This window comes from Triticum urartu, chromosome 5 (genome assembly GCF_003073215.2).
Source record: "Triticum urartu cultivar G1812 chromosome 5, Tu2.1, whole genome shotgun sequence".
NCBI classification, from domain to species: Eukaryota; Viridiplantae; Streptophyta; class Magnoliopsida; order Poales; family Poaceae; genus Triticum; species Triticum urartu.
In genome coordinates this window covers 188111167-188127940 of record NC_053026.1, presented here as the reverse complement: position 1 = coordinate 188127940, position 16774 = coordinate 188111167, and the positions used below count along the sequence as shown (strand labels likewise).

General features: G+C 47.3%; 1 protein-coding gene across 2 annotated transcripts; it reads right to left on the bottom strand.

Moving 5' to 3' along the window:
• Positions 1-3514: 3514 nt before the first annotated feature.
• LOC125508346 (nuclear pore complex protein NUP1-like) lies at positions 3515-16548 on the bottom strand. Of its 2 annotated transcripts, XM_048673045.1 has the most exons (9): positions 16187-16548; positions 15801-15844; positions 9991-10106; positions 8815-8977; positions 8240-8512; positions 7225-7308; positions 5826-6368; positions 5381-5730; positions 3515-5051 (listed from the first exon to the last, which is right to left on the bottom strand). In XM_048673045.1, exons 1-9 carry the CDS (start codon positions 16473-16475, stop codon positions 3827-3829), a joined length of 3087 nt encoding a protein of 1028 aa, XP_048529002.1. In that variant the 5' UTR covers positions 16476-16548; the 3' UTR covers positions 3515-3826. The 2 variants fall into 2 exon arrangements, with proteins under 2 accessions (XP_048529002.1, XP_048529003.1); XM_048673046.1 differs by lacking the exons at positions 9991-10106; positions 15801-15844; positions 16187-16548 and adding an exon at positions 9733-9952.
• Positions 16549-16774: the final 226 nt, after the last annotated feature.

The window sequence follows — 16774 nt, the reverse complement described above, 5'->3', positions numbered from 1 at the left end:
ATCTCTTCGCCGAACTAGTGCACCTATACAATTTACCATTTTATTGGGTGTGTTGGGGACACAAGAGACTCTTTGTTATTTGGTTGCAGGGTTGTTTGAGAGAGACCATCTTCATCCTGCGCCTCCCACAGATTGGCAAAACCTTAGGTCATCCACTTGAGGGAAATTTTCTACTGTCCTACAAACCTCTGCACTTGGAGGCCCAACAACGTCTACAAGAAGAAGGTTGTGTAGTAGACATCAAGCTCTTTTTTGGCGCCGTTGCCGGGGAGGTTAGCGCTTGAAGGTATATCTTCAGATCTTGCAATCGAATCTTTTAGTTTCTTGTTTAATCACTAGTTAGTTTATAAAAGAAAACTACAAAAAATGGAATTAAGGTTGCCTCATATGCTTCATCTCTTTAATATCTTTCATGAAAATAAGGATTCCGATAATTGTGCCAAAGTGTTAGAAGAAGAATGCATTAGAATGTTTGGCACTAAATCTTTGAATGGTGAGCATAATTGCAATGTTGTTAGTATGAATTCTTTGAATACCCATGATGCTAATGATATGCAAAGCCACAAGCTTGGGGATGCTATGTTTGATGAAGATGATATTTTTTGTCCCCCAAGTTTTGATGAGCAAATTTATTTTGATGATAGCATGCCTCCTATTTTTGATGATTATATTGATGAAAGTGGGTTTGGAAGAGTGTCAACTTTAGGAAATAATGATCCCACTATTCTGGAGGGTGTTGAATCTTATTGTGATAATTATGAAAGTGGGTTTGGAGAGGTCATGACTTTAGTTAATGTTAATCCTACTATTTTGAAAGAGTGTCAACTTTGCATACATGTGGATCGTGTTCAGAATATGTTTTGTGATAGCTATATTGTTGAATTTGCTTATGATCCTACATGTATTTATTATGAGGGAAGAATATATGCTTGTAGGAATTGCAATAATATCAAGTTTCCTCTCTATGTGCTTAAAATCTTGAAGTTATGCTTGTTTTGCTTTCCTATGCTAGTTGATTATTGTTCTCATAATCCCTATGCATAGGAAGTGGGTTAGGCTTAAATGTGTTAGTTATATTCTTCATGATGTTCTGCCATACTTTCTTACGATGTAGACTCATTTTGTCTTAGAATGTGTTATGTTATGCTAACATATTACTACCTCCGTCCTGATTTATTGGTCCCTTCGTATTTAGTGTCAAATTTTGATCATATATTTAACTAATAAAATTTCAATGCATGTCATCAAAAATTATATCATGGGATACTATGTTCAAATACGAATCCGACGATATAATTTTTGGTGACATGCATTAAAGTTTTGTTAGTTAAATCTATGGTCCAAATTTGACACAAAATACGAAGGGGGCCAATAAACCAGGATGGATGTAGTACTTCAAACACCTCTATCCTCATTAACTACATGTCACATAAGCAAACTTATCTTAGGGTATGTTAGGTTAATAACTAAGTTACTCTCACTATGACCAGCCTTAGACTAGCCATAGTGGAGAGTAACTTACACTAGTAATATACATATGACCCTAGCCTATGTTACTACCTTCATAGTGGGTAGTAACATAAGTATGGTGCCATGCGAAGCTTCATTTATCAGGTTATAAGACACATATTGTATTGGGATATGTGATGTTACGGTAACTAACTAAGTTGCTCAAATTACCTTTCTCCTCATTAACTCACTGCCACTAGGCAAATTTGCTGAATTGGACTCCGTTTTACTGTTGAAGTTGTTCCCACTATGGCCAGTCTTAGTGGGAGTAACTTAACAAGTAATATAACACACCTCGAGATAAGTTTGCTTATGTGGCATATAGTTAATAAGGAGACAGGTATTTGCAGTAACATAATATGTTACCATTACATAGCACTTCCCAAAACAAAATGAGTCTACAAGCTAATAAATACAACCACCTATGACACTCTCTATGTTACTCCCCACTGGGTATGGCATGACATGTTGTCCCAGTGCCGCTCCACGGCTACAATCCCAGACCCAGCGTCGAGCCTTTCGGTGTGGTGGGCCTCTTCCTACCACCATGCACCCATGGCTCATAGACGTGGCCTCTCATCCCTCGTTTATGTTGACGGCCTGGTGTGGCCCGGTGCATCTGGTGCCACCGGAACGCATGCATTTTTTATGGGCTACGGTCATCCACGGCCCGCGTGATACAGGACATCAAGGATCATGCACGGCTATGGGTGAAGGCTGGTGCCAAAGGATTGGCTCTCGTCATTCCTGGGACGTACGCTTTAGTCTTGTTGGGGTTGAGCATCCCCCTCCCCATGCTCGGGTCACCATATTACCCTTTGCGCTTGTAGCATGTGTTGTACCAACGTTTTTGTATTTATTCAACTTCTTCTATTACTGAAAAGATACGCAATCTTTGTGTATTCGCGAAAAATATGTTATCCTTACTATGAAGGTGATAACATAGGTTAATGTCATATGCATCACAAAGTCTGTCCCCGACTCCGAGGCACGGCACTCTATGAATCCCGCGTAGACCCTGTGTTGATGGTGGGAAACGGCGGGTCTTGGCGGCCGCTGCATGCATGTTGGGCTTGTCCCGGCGTTTCATGCTTTAATTTCTTGTGTGCCATTCCCGTTTGCAGGTTTTCGGTAGCGGGGATGGATATAAAGCCTGCTTGATCGGGGCAAGAGCAAGAGGTGGCGTTGATCGAGGCAAGAGCAAGAAGTACAGGAATCAGTTTACCGGACGAAAGTGGAATGATTCTTCTACATTTGAATGTTAAATCAAAAACTAGTCAGGTATACTATGTGTGACACTTCTTTTCTTGTCGATCGTATGCGCATTATTTTCTTGTGAGCAACACAATATGATTCATGCTACAAGATGTGATATTCTGAATTAGAGTTCAGCACAGGAAAATCATCCTACTAAGCTATTACCTTTTTCAATAATGATTAGGCTAGTGCACAGTTAAGTTAGCTCTCGTATATGTGCATATCTTTCTTTTCTTTGATGCTTTCCCTCCTGTCTGCAGCGGCCGTGTTTCCTCGGCTTTGCTTTAGCAGATAGCAGCAGCCTTTGATGCTTTCCCTCCTGTGCGCAGCGGCCATGTTTCCTCGGCTTTGCTTTAGCAGATAGCAGCAGCACGGCGGTGGCCGAGCGCAACAGTGTCACACAAGAATATTTATGCCCCATTGCAGGCAATTACCTAGTTATTAATCTAGAAATGCAAATCACAGGCAATTACCTAAATGCAAATCATGGTTCCGGTGCAAGACACTGAACACAGGCACCAGTTGGACCCTGTGATACGAACAATACAATTGGCGGCCAGCAACGTTAGATCAATCTCATTAAACTGGGAAGCTAAAACTCTGGACGAGATGCAACCAACAATAAGTTGTCAGTGTACTGCAACCCGCAAATCTGACCCTTCTCATTACACAGACCAAAATTGTGTTTCCCTACATGAACGATGCATGAATCGACTTTAGAAGGTGCACGGATCATAGGACTGAGCAGTAACAAGAACAGATACCCCGAAACATTACTTCGATATACAAATGTTTTTGTAATATGGTAGATCAGGGAACAAAATCATGCAACAAAATTCAGTTCAACAATATAGACTAGAGAGAGTCCACCATAGGTACTGTGCCAAAAACGCCACGGGCAATCTCATGCCAGATCAGTCGATATCAAGTGAACAAATGTGCTGCACTACACTCGCCGATCGCCAGAGCCCTGGAAGCCATATCAATTTGCAATGTAGACTGGTCCACAGGCCAATTTGACTGCAAGTTCCGAGCCTCAATCAACTTTGAACAGAGTAGCCTATTTCTTTCTCTTTACCTTGACAATTCTTCTGCCAGACTTGTCATTGTCGCGGACAGTGCCCATTGAAAAGACACCTGACGAAGCTTGATTCTGCTGGCCAAACTGGAAAATGCCAGGTGAGGTGGTTGAGGTGGAAGCGAATTGAGTAGCTGGCATGCTGAAAGCTGGAGTTGACAGTGAATTGCTCTGAAAGCCGCTGAAAGCTGGAGTTGACAGTGAATTGCTCTGAAAGCCAAATGGTGGGGCCGTAACAGAAAGAGTCTGGTTATTCCCCACAGTCATCTGACCAGTTCCTGTACTGAAGCCAATAGTTGGGATCGTGCTACCAAATAGTGGTGTTGAGGATGGTGGATCTGGTATTGTAGGTGTAGCCGAAGTGAATGAAAATACAGCGCTAGAGGGGCTAATGGACATAGCAGAACCATTATCCGGCATGCCAAACGACGATGGAGCAATCGTGATTGGACTGCTGCCAAATATTGGTGAGACCGAGAATGCTTTACTAGACCCCAAAGCAGAAGAAGCCATAGATGGCAGAGGCAGTGGAGAAGTTGTAATCACAGAGGTCGTGCCAGAGGCAGCTGTGGAAGAAACTACAGAGCTCAAACTGAAAGGACTAGGGCTCAGAGGTGCTGAACCAAATGGTAAACTCCCCATGTTTGATTCTTCCGGAGACATCATATGTGACTTACTTGCTGAACTCTGTGTGCACAATGAATTGTTATTTCCTGGTTGGGCGAACTGGTTTCCAGACAACAACGTTGATTCAGGTGAGGTTACTTTGGACTTATCCAGAGACACGACCAAATTCACACTGCCAAACTGCGGAGAGAAATTAAATGGGGCACTGCTGCTTCCTGCCTTGGATTTGTTCTGGGCAGCTAACAAACTTGCACCACCAAACTTTGGTGAGAAATTGAAAGGCGCATTGGCACTTCCAGATGTTGGTGCTCTAGCAGATTGGGAAGAGGCGGTATTTGTAGACAAAAATGAGTAGTTCGGTCTATTAGAAGCCAGAACAGCAGAGGCAGTTGATTTTGATGTATGTTCTAGCCCATTACTTAAGGTTGTAGGCTTGGAATTGGCAACAGTAAATACAGGATTACTAGTGAATGATGCAACATGTCCAGCACCCTTGGAAGAAACCGGCGGAATTTCTCCATTTAACTTCTTATTGTGCTTGTCTGAAATTGAGCTTTCTTCTGAAACTCGTTTCAAAATCCTGCAAAGATAAATAAAATAATGTCCAGGCTTCAACAATTTTTAAATAAATGGAGAGGTGAATAAACATGGCAAGCTTCAGAATTATAGACCAACAGTTTGAACATCAACTGAGCAGATACCCTTCTAACTGGAGAAGTGGAACCAAAAATGGCACACTCAAGACTAACAAGCTAATAGTGCTCTAACATAAATGGAGGAAACAAAAGTAGCATTTCTTCAATGCAGTATCTACTTGATAACTGATGGTTGTTCCAATTTTATTAAGCAGGAAAATACAATAACACTTCAGAGTAAAAAAAATGCTTTCTAGCTCGATCAGAATCTGACCTTGGAGCACTTTCCGGGGAAGTAACTGGCACACTGGGTAGTGCAGAAGATTTGTGCTTTCCAACATGTAGTGCAGGTGGAGATGCCATAGTAGGCGTTGGAGGGGCCTGTGAGTGGGCACCCGGTGCAGCCGTGACAGGGAATGAGAAGCCATTTGATGAAGCCAGCATTTTGGTTCGTTTTATTTCACTAGATAACACCAGATTGGAAGGAGAATAGCTTCGCAAAGAGGCTGTTGGGGGATTCTCCTTATTTGTTGTTCCAGAGTTGTTAGCAGTATGTTCCTGGATTGGTGAGTAGCTTTTCACAATTTCAATACTTCCACTGCAGTGGTCCACCTCCAGAGAATCCTATAAGAAAAACATTAATCGCTACATAATATATCTCAAAAAGGTAGCTGCAGAGTATAGAAGATAGTATCATATTTTTAGTCATATGGTCCTACCTTGGGTGAAGTTATTAATTCAGAGGATGATTTACTTTCTAGGAGGGCAGAACCGTTTGACATAGCATCAACAGTCTTGCCATCTATTGCAGCTGGGATGAATGACAAAGATGATTCCAAAAGGCTGCCCTGAGATGGTATTTCCTTTCTCCGAGAAATAGAATCCTCAACATCCAGGGCATTTCCATGTTTTTGCTTCATTTCTGGTGTGCTTTCCTTCTCTGGAGGTGAAGGGACTAATGTATCAAGCTGTTTCAATATCTTTGCGGCCATCTCAGTTGATTGAACTGGTGCTTGAACAAAACTGTTGCCACAGATACATAGAGTGCCATCGTCAACTTCAGCCAGACGCAGACGCTTTTGAGTTTGTGTGGAGTGTTCAAAACCTTCATCCAGTTTGCTTGCATCATTACCAGGATACTTACGATAACCAGGCCATGTTTCCGAGAGTGATGATATTCTGTTATATCTTTGGTGCATTTTGCGTATGGGGCCAACAGACACAGTCTCATTGTTGAGAGCAATATTCTTCCTCTTCAGGAGCTGCTGATTTATAAATAATTACTAACAGCACAACGCAGCGTACAAAACAAGCCAGTAATATTGGTAGAACATCAAAGGGCACATAAATTAGAGAACTTAATTGCACAAGATTGGGGAAATAGCACAGTAGCCATGTAGTTCAAAACTGCCAACATAGGCTCATGAATTGAATCGCAGTTGCTATATCTGGCCCATGAACTCATGCAAATCTCTAACAAAACCATTTTGTACAGGATGCTAGGGCTCTTAATATTTTTCGCCTATCCCACACTGATGAATTTTTATCCTTTTCACGAAAACAAATTGCTGAATGTAAATGCAATGGATGTTACTGTATTCAATGCTTATATATTGTTCAGGAATGCAAAACCAATACAAAATTAGTGTTGGAATTAAACATGTTATTGGACAATGAAGCACGGGTTAACATTATTTATGTACAATCATGCTTGTGTCGAAATACCTGGTGTCAACTACTGACTGCAAAGATAGCATTTTAAAACCTGAATAATATCAAGAATAAATGTTCACCGATTTGAAAATATAAGAGAATTTTTACGTCAATATGTTGAGCTTATTTTACACAGGAAGATAGGTAGGGTGCAGTCAAGAAAATCTGAAAGCATGGTTTATGGATGTATCCTCCTGCAGCTTTAAGGGGAGGAGTTAACCGGTGATAAAAATAAGCATGTACGCTTAAATTGCTGAATCCAGATTCTAAGATTTCATCTCATGGCTAATCCCTATGAAAATTTTAGAATGTAGTACAATATCAACTCAATATAATAGCACAGAAACTAACAACCAACACAAAGTAAATATACTACAAAACAAGTTGTGCTTCACCAATGAGTACCTGCCTGCCAAATGTATGAACGCTGTTTGCAGTCTGATATGATGAAGATACAGTACCACATATGTCCCTAGAAGAAACAGGACCCTGAACAGATCGATTGAACACAAGTTAGAAAGGCTAGACCTACTAGAGATGGATATTATGCTTGAGCAAGGAAAAAATATGTTAGGCGTTTTGCCACTGCCTAACGCTTAACTCACTTAGGTGTCGCCCAGGCGTGCCTGGGCATTCTGTACGGACGCAGCACGAAATGGTTATAGTGTGAAGAATGTATAGGCTGTAGTGTGGTATTGAATTCTTTCAGCTGTTCTGCAAAGTAAGTATTTCTGCCATCTTATCTCCCCTAGCACTTGACTACTACACAAGATAGAGACAACAACGCACTCGGTTTTTCTATTCATGAATCTCTTGTTGGCTGCAGTACACATGGACCCTAGCTGAACACTTTCTAGTCTTTATTCTGGATACAGCTGCATTCTACTAAAAGCTTATATATACACAGCAAATTAGGGAACCCTCACGCCACCTCCCTCACTGCAGTGATGGCAACCAGCCACAGCGAAGCTCGATCCTTGCTGGAATAGGTCAATTTGTCGTCAGAGTGGTTGAATCCTCGCCAGGGAGGATACATATACATACTTGCTGGGAAAGTCAAATCTGGCCGGGGAGATTGATATCTCGCCGGAGAAGGCTTATTCCTCACCGGGGGACCTTGACGCCTGATTTTTTTTGTACTGCCAAGTGCCAAAGCAAAGCATGCCTAAGCGAGCGCCTAGGGGCGCCTTTTTTTTCCTTGCTCGAAACAAGGATAGAAATAGATATTACGTGCATTGGAACCAGATAGGACATCATTCTATGACACGGCAGAAAGAGTAATGCATGTGGTTTTAATACTGCTCGAAGGATTGATCAAAGGTACAATACATAATTAACTTGCACTTCCGATATTCCAAGTAATCATACCATAAGCATAAAATTAATAATATACTGAATAAATAAAATGAGGAAATTAAACCTTAAAATAAGGAGATGATGACAATTTGTGTATTGCTGATTTATTTGGAGTCCTATAGTTGCTTCCAAGGCGATCAAAGGGTGTGGAAGCAGACAATCTTGAAATTCCAAGAAGTGGGGCCTTTGGAGATTTAGCTATTTGTATTGTGCCAGATTCTATTGATTTGACAGAAAGGGAGGAGGGTTCATGCAATCTAAGGCGTAACGGTGCCCCCTCTGAACATCTTGAACCCATATATGCCTTTGCAAGTTCTGCAGGTGAAGCAACTTGATCCTGCAGGAATGCATAAGGTTAAATTAATCATGTGATCAGAAGGAGAATGTCAACAGTACAAGTAACAAATGCGTCAGGATATAAAAACCTATTGAGTCAATAATATGATAGAAGTATCTATTGGTAAAGTCCAAATAACGATATGTTTACTTAACTTCCAAATAGCAAATAGTAGTAGTTCCAAACTTTTAAGCAAAATTATATTATATAGTATACAGTTAATTGCAAGAAAGTCTAATTTTTCATCAGTGAGTCGGAAACACTTTGAACATTTAAAAGGACAGCATGAATTGCATACTCACAGTGATACTGTATGATTTAATGGAGAAATCAACAGGTAAGTCTCTAGATCCCTTTTCCTTCTCGAGAGACAATGTTTGCTTTATATTATTAACTTCTGACTGCATTGTATTGGATTCAACAGTTCTGGATCGCAACAACCCAGTCAAATATTCAAACTCACTCCTACAGAACATACAGACAGTTATTCCGGAGAGATCTGTTAGGGCTACATTTCAGACATACGCAAAACAATGTGGAACACAGAACTTAAGCCAACTTATATATTTGTAATTTACATAATGCATACGATGAAGCAGAACATGAACTCAAGTTACAGATATATGGGAATCAACAAAATAAATGTGAGATTTGAATTGCATAAACAGGAAAACACATAAAGATGAATAAGAAACAAGGAATCAGAACAATAAGGGAGTTAGTTCCCCAGTGTTCATGTGATAAACATAACTGGATGTTGATTCGAAACCTGCAACAACAAAATAAAACTACTACCCTATGCCACAGTTCTATGCTGATCTCCCTTTGTACAAAATGCAATAACTCCACAGTTAGGCCCAACTACTCCAGGCTCGAGGAACGATATTAAGTAACTGTCTCGTGAACTATAAGTGCACCATGCAGAAAAGGTCGTTGTAAGTACCCAAGAGAATGTAAAGAAATTCACAGAAGGATATATTCTCTGCTGTATCAGGAAAAAATAGCAATACAGATGAGGATTTGAGGAAAATGTGAAAACACGTAAGAAACATTGGCAACTATGGTGATAGGACCATACAGATAAGGAGCCAAAATGATGCACGCGTGCCAAATATTGCAATCCTACAAAGCAAATAAAGGGAACCTTCCACATCTTGATACCAGGTATTGGCATTGCATGATACTTGTTTGCTACCAACATGACAAATATAAGCACTTATCGCTGAGAATTCCAGTAAATCCCAACAAAATATCAAAGGAACCAGCTAAGGATAACCCACAGTTCTTGATAGCGTGTGAACAGAAACATTCTTCCTCATGTACTATTAGTGCATTTCATCAGGACAAGGTGATGTGAATTTCCTAAATATCATATCCTTAGCTTGCAGAACATTGAACATTTGAAAAGTTCAGAATGAACTGAGGTGAGTACCACACTAACACTGCTCAAATGCTATATTAGAATATCCAATACTTGCCTTGTAAAGGTCTTCTGCTTCAACAATTCTTCAAGATCCATACTACCATTGAAACAAGAACTTAGAATGTCATCTCCATCAATGGGATAATTTTCAGGATTATCAGTAGACAGATTCTGCATGGACAGTAATAATGCTTGGAAACTCAGGATTACAGGAAATTATAAAGTCCAATAGGCTAGAGAAGTAAAATAATTAGCAGAGGAACAGTGTAAAAGTGTAACCTTAGAACAATAAGAAAATAGAGAAATGTGTCCTAAGGTTGGGCACACTATTAACTGGTCGAAGAAGTAATAATTAATAGATGGGACAACATCTGGTGATAGATACCACACCTTAGTTGTGCTGCCGTGCTACCAACAAACGGTAGCACCTCTAAAAAGTTTTGAAAATTTCTGAAAAAAATTGACAATATATATGTTTTTTTTTGGTTCAAATATGGATTTGAAGTTTTGTGGGATTGTAGACATATATTTTGTCATCAATATTCTAAAAAAATCTGAACTTTTTGCAGGTACTACCTTGCCGTGGTAGCATAGTACCACCTAAGGTGTGTTATCACTGCTTTTTGTCTTTTGAGAATGTTAAACCTCATGTATGTATTGGGCTATGTATTTGTACAGTAGAGAGTAGTACAGTAGCAGTAGCGTATGCGGGTGCAATTTTGTCTCTCAGCACCCACGATCGCCTCCTCTCGAACATGGCCTGGCCACGATCACCATCGTGGGCGCACGCCCTCTGTTCTCCTTGTATAAGTGCTCTCATTCTCAATACGATCGGTGTGTTTGATCTTTCATTCGCAAACATGGTATCAGACGCAGAGGACTCGAATCCCTTTGCGCCCAACCACCATCCCTCTTCCGCTGCCATGGACACCAATCCCGTCGCCTCCCCCCTCTCCTCCGACGATGACACACCGGCTCCCGCCGGTGTCCTCCCACTGCTCTGGCGAGCGCTCCCCCCGCCCCCCCAGTCACCATGGCGCCACCGCTCGCGCCGGGAGCGTTTCCTTCCTCCGTTCTGCAGACCATTGGCATTCGTCATCACGTCCCCGTCACCCTAGATCTGCACTCCGGCAACTATGCCCAATGGCGCCGCTTCTTCTTCACCATCGTGGGCATGTTCGGCGTTGGTGACCACTCGTTGCCCCGGCCGCTCCTCGCCATCGCGATCCGGAGTGGACCATGATCGACCATTGCGTCGTGCACTGGCTCTACGCCATGATCTCTCCTGAGCTGCTCGACGTTGTCATGCAGCCGGACAACACCGCCGCCGTTCTCTGGGCGGCCATCGAGGAGATCTTCCGCACCAACCAGCTCTCCGGCGCCGTGTACATCGACGCGGAGTACCACACCGTCGTCCAGGGCGACCTGACGGTGATGCGGTACTTCGCACGTCTGAAATCCTTCACCGGCCAGCTCCGCGATCTCGGTCAGCCCGTCGGCGAGACACAGCAACTCTTCCACATGCTGCGCGGCCTCAGGCGCCAGTACCACGGCGCCATCCCTCACCTCACCGCGCGCGCGCCCCTGCCGACTCTTCTGCAGGCCCGCTCCTTCCTCCTGCTGGAAGAACATCGTGTGAAACAAACCACTCGTCTGCAGTCCGTGCACGCCCTCCTTGCGGCGCGTCCACAACCCGCCCCCACCACTCCCGTCGCCGACGGCAACGCCGCACGTGGACGTGGGCGCAACCGTCGCCGCGGCCGTGGAAACGACGGCAACGGCGCCCTGCCGCCTGCGCCGTCCCCTCCTTGTCCGGCCCCACTCCCTGGTCAAGCGCCAAGCGCCAACTCCTGGACCGGCATGGTGCAAGCCTGGCCTATGCCCTAGCGCGCACCCGGCGCCGGCGTGCTCGGCCCACGCCCCGGCGTCCCGCAGCAGCAGGCTCTCTTCACCCTCGGCTCGCCCGGCGCGAGCTCCAGCACGGGGCCCCCTCCGCCCTCCTCCCTGGCTTCACCTACGGCTCGCTGGGCGCGAGCTCCAACACGGCGCCACCGCCAGCCTCTCCGCCGCAGCCATGGGACATGGGCAGGCTCCAGACGGCGCTCGAGGCCGCGCACACATCTCCGCCGCCGGTCGAGCACCTCGGGCGCGTCGTCCCACATGACCTTCAACCCTGGTACACTCCACTCTCTTCGTCCTTCTCATCCCCCTCGCGACATAATTGTGGGCAATGGCGGCCGCATGCCGATCACACACCGGCCGTGGCTCGCTCATTGCTTCCAACACCTCCCTCGAGCTCCACAATGTGTTGCTCTCCCCTTCCATCATCACAAATCTTCTCTCTGTTCGTTGCCTTACGCGTGACAATCCTGTGTCTGTCGAGTTTGACTCATTTAGGTTTTCTGTCAAGGATATCCGCACCCGCCTGGTAATCCTTCGGTGTGACTCGACCAGCGACCTGTACTCCCTGCGCCCTGCTCCTGCCGTCCCGTGCGCTAGCCCCTTCGCCAGCGTCGCGACCACAGAGCTGTGGCACAGTCGCCTCGGACACCCCGGCGAGGAGCCCCTTCGTCAGGCCCTTCGCAACTTTTAGTTCACCTGCGCGCCGTCCAACAGTCACTCATGCACCGCCTGTCGCCTCGGCAAGCACACGCGCTTGCCGTTCACCGCTTCCACGACTCGTAGCTATTTCCCCTTTCAATTACTGCATTTGGATGTATGGACCTCTCCTATAGTGAGCATTTCTGGTTTCGAATACTATCTTGTTATCATTGATAGCTGCACTCACTATGTTTGGACGTTCCCCCTTCGTCGCAAATCCGAGGTCATCTATGTGCTCTCCGCGCTCTATGCATACGTCCAGACTCAGTTCGAGCGCCCAATTCTGGCGTTGCAGACTGACAACGGGCGCGAGTTCGACAACCTCGCCGTCCGCTCTTTGCTCACCACGCATGGCACCGTGCTCCGGCTCACGTGCCCGTACACTAGCCAGCAGAACAGCAAGGCGGAGCGCGTGCTCCGCACTCTGAACAGGGGCGTCCGCGCACTCCTCTTTCATGCTTCTCTCCCAGCTCGCTTCTGGGCCGAAGCCCTTGCCACAGCCACTCCTCCTCAACTACAGAACCTGCGCTGCTAGCTCACCACACACGCCGCACGAGCTGCTCCTCGGCGTCCCCCCCCCGACTACTCGTATCTGCGTGTGTTCGGCTGCTTATGCTACCCCAACACTACCTCCACAAACTTGACCACCGCTCTCTGCCGTGCGTCTTCCTCGGGTATCCACCTGATCACCGCGGGTACAGGTGCTATGCCCTCGTTTCTCGGCGTGTACTCACCTCCCACCATGTTCGCTTCGACGAGCTCACCTTCCCCTACGCCGCTCCACGCCTCCCTCTCACCCCCGCAGCCCCACCTCCCCGTCTGGTGCCCGCACCTATTTGTGCCCCGCCCGACGGCGGTTGCTCACCACCCCCCACCTCGTCACACCCACTCCCCACGTCGCCAGTCGACTCGTTTCGCGCGACCCCTCCTCGTTTAAACAGCACCGTCCGATCCTCATCCGACGCCTCTCATTCAAACCACCCGCGCGCGCCATCCGCCGGGCCCTCCTCTGCCGTTGGATCACCATCCACCGTGCCTCATTCAAACTCCCGCTCCGCGCACACGTCCGGGGGCCATGCACCTGCAGGATCGTCATCCGACGGCTCCTCGCTGCATGCACCATCACCACCCTCCCCCACTCCCGCTCCACCTGCTCGTGCGATCATCACACACGCACACGCTGGTGTTTTCCGCCCCAACACGAAGTATGCCAACGACTTCGTTTGCGTGGTCAACACCGCCCCCTCCACTGCCATCTCTCCCATTCCTCGCTCTGTCCGCGCATCGCTCCACAATGCCAACTGGCTCGCCGCCATGCGCGACAAGTTTGCAGCTCTCACCGGCAACCGTACTTGGGAGTTGGTTCCCCGACCACCGCGTGCTAATGTAATAACTGGCAAGTGGATCTATCGTCGCAAAACCCGTGCTGATGGCACCCTCGAGCGCTACAAAGCTCGTTGGGTTGTCTGTGGGTTCAACCAGCGCGCCGGAGTGGACTACGGCGGAACCTTCTCTCCGGTTGTGAAGCCGGCCACCATCCACACGGTCCTCACTGTCGCTGCCTCACGCCATTGGCCTGTGCATTAGCTGATGTGAAGAACGCCTTTCTTCACGGCACCCTGGAGGAAGAGGTCTACTGTTTGCAGCCTGCAGGTTTTGTCGATGCCGCTCGACCCGATCACGTGTGTCGCCTTTCCAAGTCCTTGTATGGCTTGAAGCAGGCTCCACGCGCGTGGTTTCTTCGCTTCGCCGGCTTCCTCGCCACCCTCGGGTTCACCGCGACGCGCTCCGACACCTCTCTGTTCACGCTCACTCATGGTACGGATGCGGCGTACCTGCTGCTGTATGTGGATGATATCATCCTCACCGCGTCCACGGACGCGCTCCTTCGCCGTATCGTCGCCTCGCTCACCACCGAATTCGCCATGAAGGACCTCGGCAACCTCCACTACTTCCTCGGCATTCGCGTGACGCGGTCCCCGGACGGCTTCTTCCTCTCTCAGGAGCAGTACGCTGAGGACGTCCTCGAGCGCGCTGACATGGACAACTGCAAGCCTGCACCGACCCCAGTCGACACCAAGGCCAAGCTTCCCTCCGCCATCGGTCCGCGCGTCGCCGACCCCACTGCCTACCACAGTCTCGCTGGCGCGCTGCAGTACCTGACGGTGACCCGCCCCGAGCTCGCCTATGCAGTTTAGCAGATTTGCCTGCATATGCATGACACTCGCGACTGTCACCCTGCTCAAGCGCGCCCTGCGGTACGTCCATGGCACTGTCTCTCTCGGGCTCCACCTTCATGCTTCCTAGACACTGGATCTTCGGGTGTACACCGATGCCGACTGGGCCGGGTGCCCTGACACTCACCGGTCGACGTCTGGCTACTGTGTCTTCCTCGGCGGCGCGCTCGTGTCCTGGTTTTCGAAGCGCCAACCTACTGTCTCGCGCTCCAACGCGGAGGCAGAATACCGCGGCGTGGCCAATGCCGTGGCGGAGTGCATCTGGCTCCGGCAACTTCTTGGCGAGCTCCGGTGTGCGGTCTCCACTGCCACGCTGGTCTACTACGACAACATCTCCGCCGTCTACCTCTCCAGCAACCCTGTTCATCATCGCCGCACCAAACATGTGGAGCTGGACATTCACTTCGTCTGCGAGCGTGTCGCTCTCGGCCACTTCTGCGTGCTGCACGTCCCAACTCATCAACAGTTTGCGGATGTCATGACAAAAGGCTTGCCAAGCGACGTCTTCCATGATTTTCAATCCAGTCTTTGCGTCGCGACGTCACGACTGCGCGGGGGGAGGGGGGGGGGGGCGGGGGGGGGGGGGTTAGACCTCATGTATGTATTGGGCTATGTATTTGTACAGTTGAGGGTAGTAGAGTAGCAGTAGCGTACGCGGGTGCAGTTTTGTCTCTCAGCACCCACGATCGTCTCCTCTCGAACATGGCCTGGCCACGATCACCATCGTGGGCGCACGCCCTCTGTTCTCCTTGTATAAGTGCTCTCATTCTCAATACGATCGGTGTGTTCGATCTTTCCCTCGCAAACAGAGAACACTTGTGAAATACTGCTGAAAGATAGGTGGTTTAAAGAGCTTACACTCGGTGTCTAGGCAGGATAAATGGTAAATTTAGTATACTAGCCATTTAAAAGAGCTTAAATTCAGCGTCTAATCAGGATAAATGGTTAAACAGTGCACTAGTACCCAAAAAAATAAAGAATATTAGAACAACGACGTGAACAGCATGGAGTTACAGAATCAGCTTACATTAGCAGTTCCTCCTCCGTTTTCTTCTTCTAGAATGTCGTTCTCTACATTCCAAAACCAGCTTGTGTGAGTTTGGTGGAAACCACTAACAATAAAATGAGAATTATCCCCCATTTCACAGGATAGATTGAACTAGCATCTTATTTACTGATTGCTGATAAATAAATCGCTAATCTGATAAAAACAGTAACCATGGTTCACACCATCGACTTCACCTATCGGCCGCCATGTGCATTGGCAAGCTATGATGATAAGCTGGAAAAACTTGGATGATTTGATTTTTACAGGATGATAGAAAACACTTCGCTCTAGTCGCAGATCAGACAAGTCAAACCGCCAACACAGCTAGCGGAGAATGCGCGCAAACAAATCAGCAAGGCACCAACCTAAAGGCGGCGGCGGCGGCGAGCAAGGAGCGTCGACCAACTCTGGTTCCGAAAGCGTAGGCGCGGCGAGCTGAGGAGGCGGCTTGCGAAACACAGAGGAGAGGAGGCGCGATGCGCCACCGGAGATGAGACGGGCGAGCCAGCCGCTCCCTTCACCGCCGTACGACGCTGGATGAGTAGGAGCAGCCGGGAGCGCATAGGGTGACGCAGCTGCGACGCGGGAGGGAGGGCGCCTACGGATCTTGCCTCCCGTGGCGGAGCCGCCGTCGTAACCTCCCCGAGACGCCATGTTACGGCGCCGATGTGGGGCTAGGGTTTTGGAGAAGAGAAAGGGAATTCGAAGAGAGGACGGGGTAAAATAGTGATTACAAGGGATCAGAGGGTTTAAGGCTGCCAAGAAAAACTTTGGTAAGTATCGACCGAGCAATAATAATGATTATTACTAGTACATATGTCCGTGCGTTGCAATGGGAAAGACAATTAGAATGTCTACCAAAGCACTAAGCACTCATCAACGCGACTCTACAACACCCAACGGTGCAACCTGACGGCAACCGAGAGGTGCATACCAAGGTCTAGCAGAAATGT

Excerpts from the sequence above, each read along its gene's own strand:
- LOC125508346 (XM_048673045.1), bottom strand. The coding sequence starts at position 16,475 with ATGGCGTCTCGGGGAGGTTACGACGGCGGCTCCGCCACGGGAGGCAAG. Across the intron at positions 7,309-8,239 it reads CATCATCTCCTTATTTTAAG|GGTCCTGTTTCTTCTAGGGA; the intron begins GTTTAATTTCCT and ends CGATCTGTTCAG. Across the intron at positions 6,369-7,224 it reads TTCATACATTTGGCAGGCAG|CTCCTGAAGAGGAAGAATAT; the intron begins GTACTCATTGGT and ends ATAAATCAGCAG.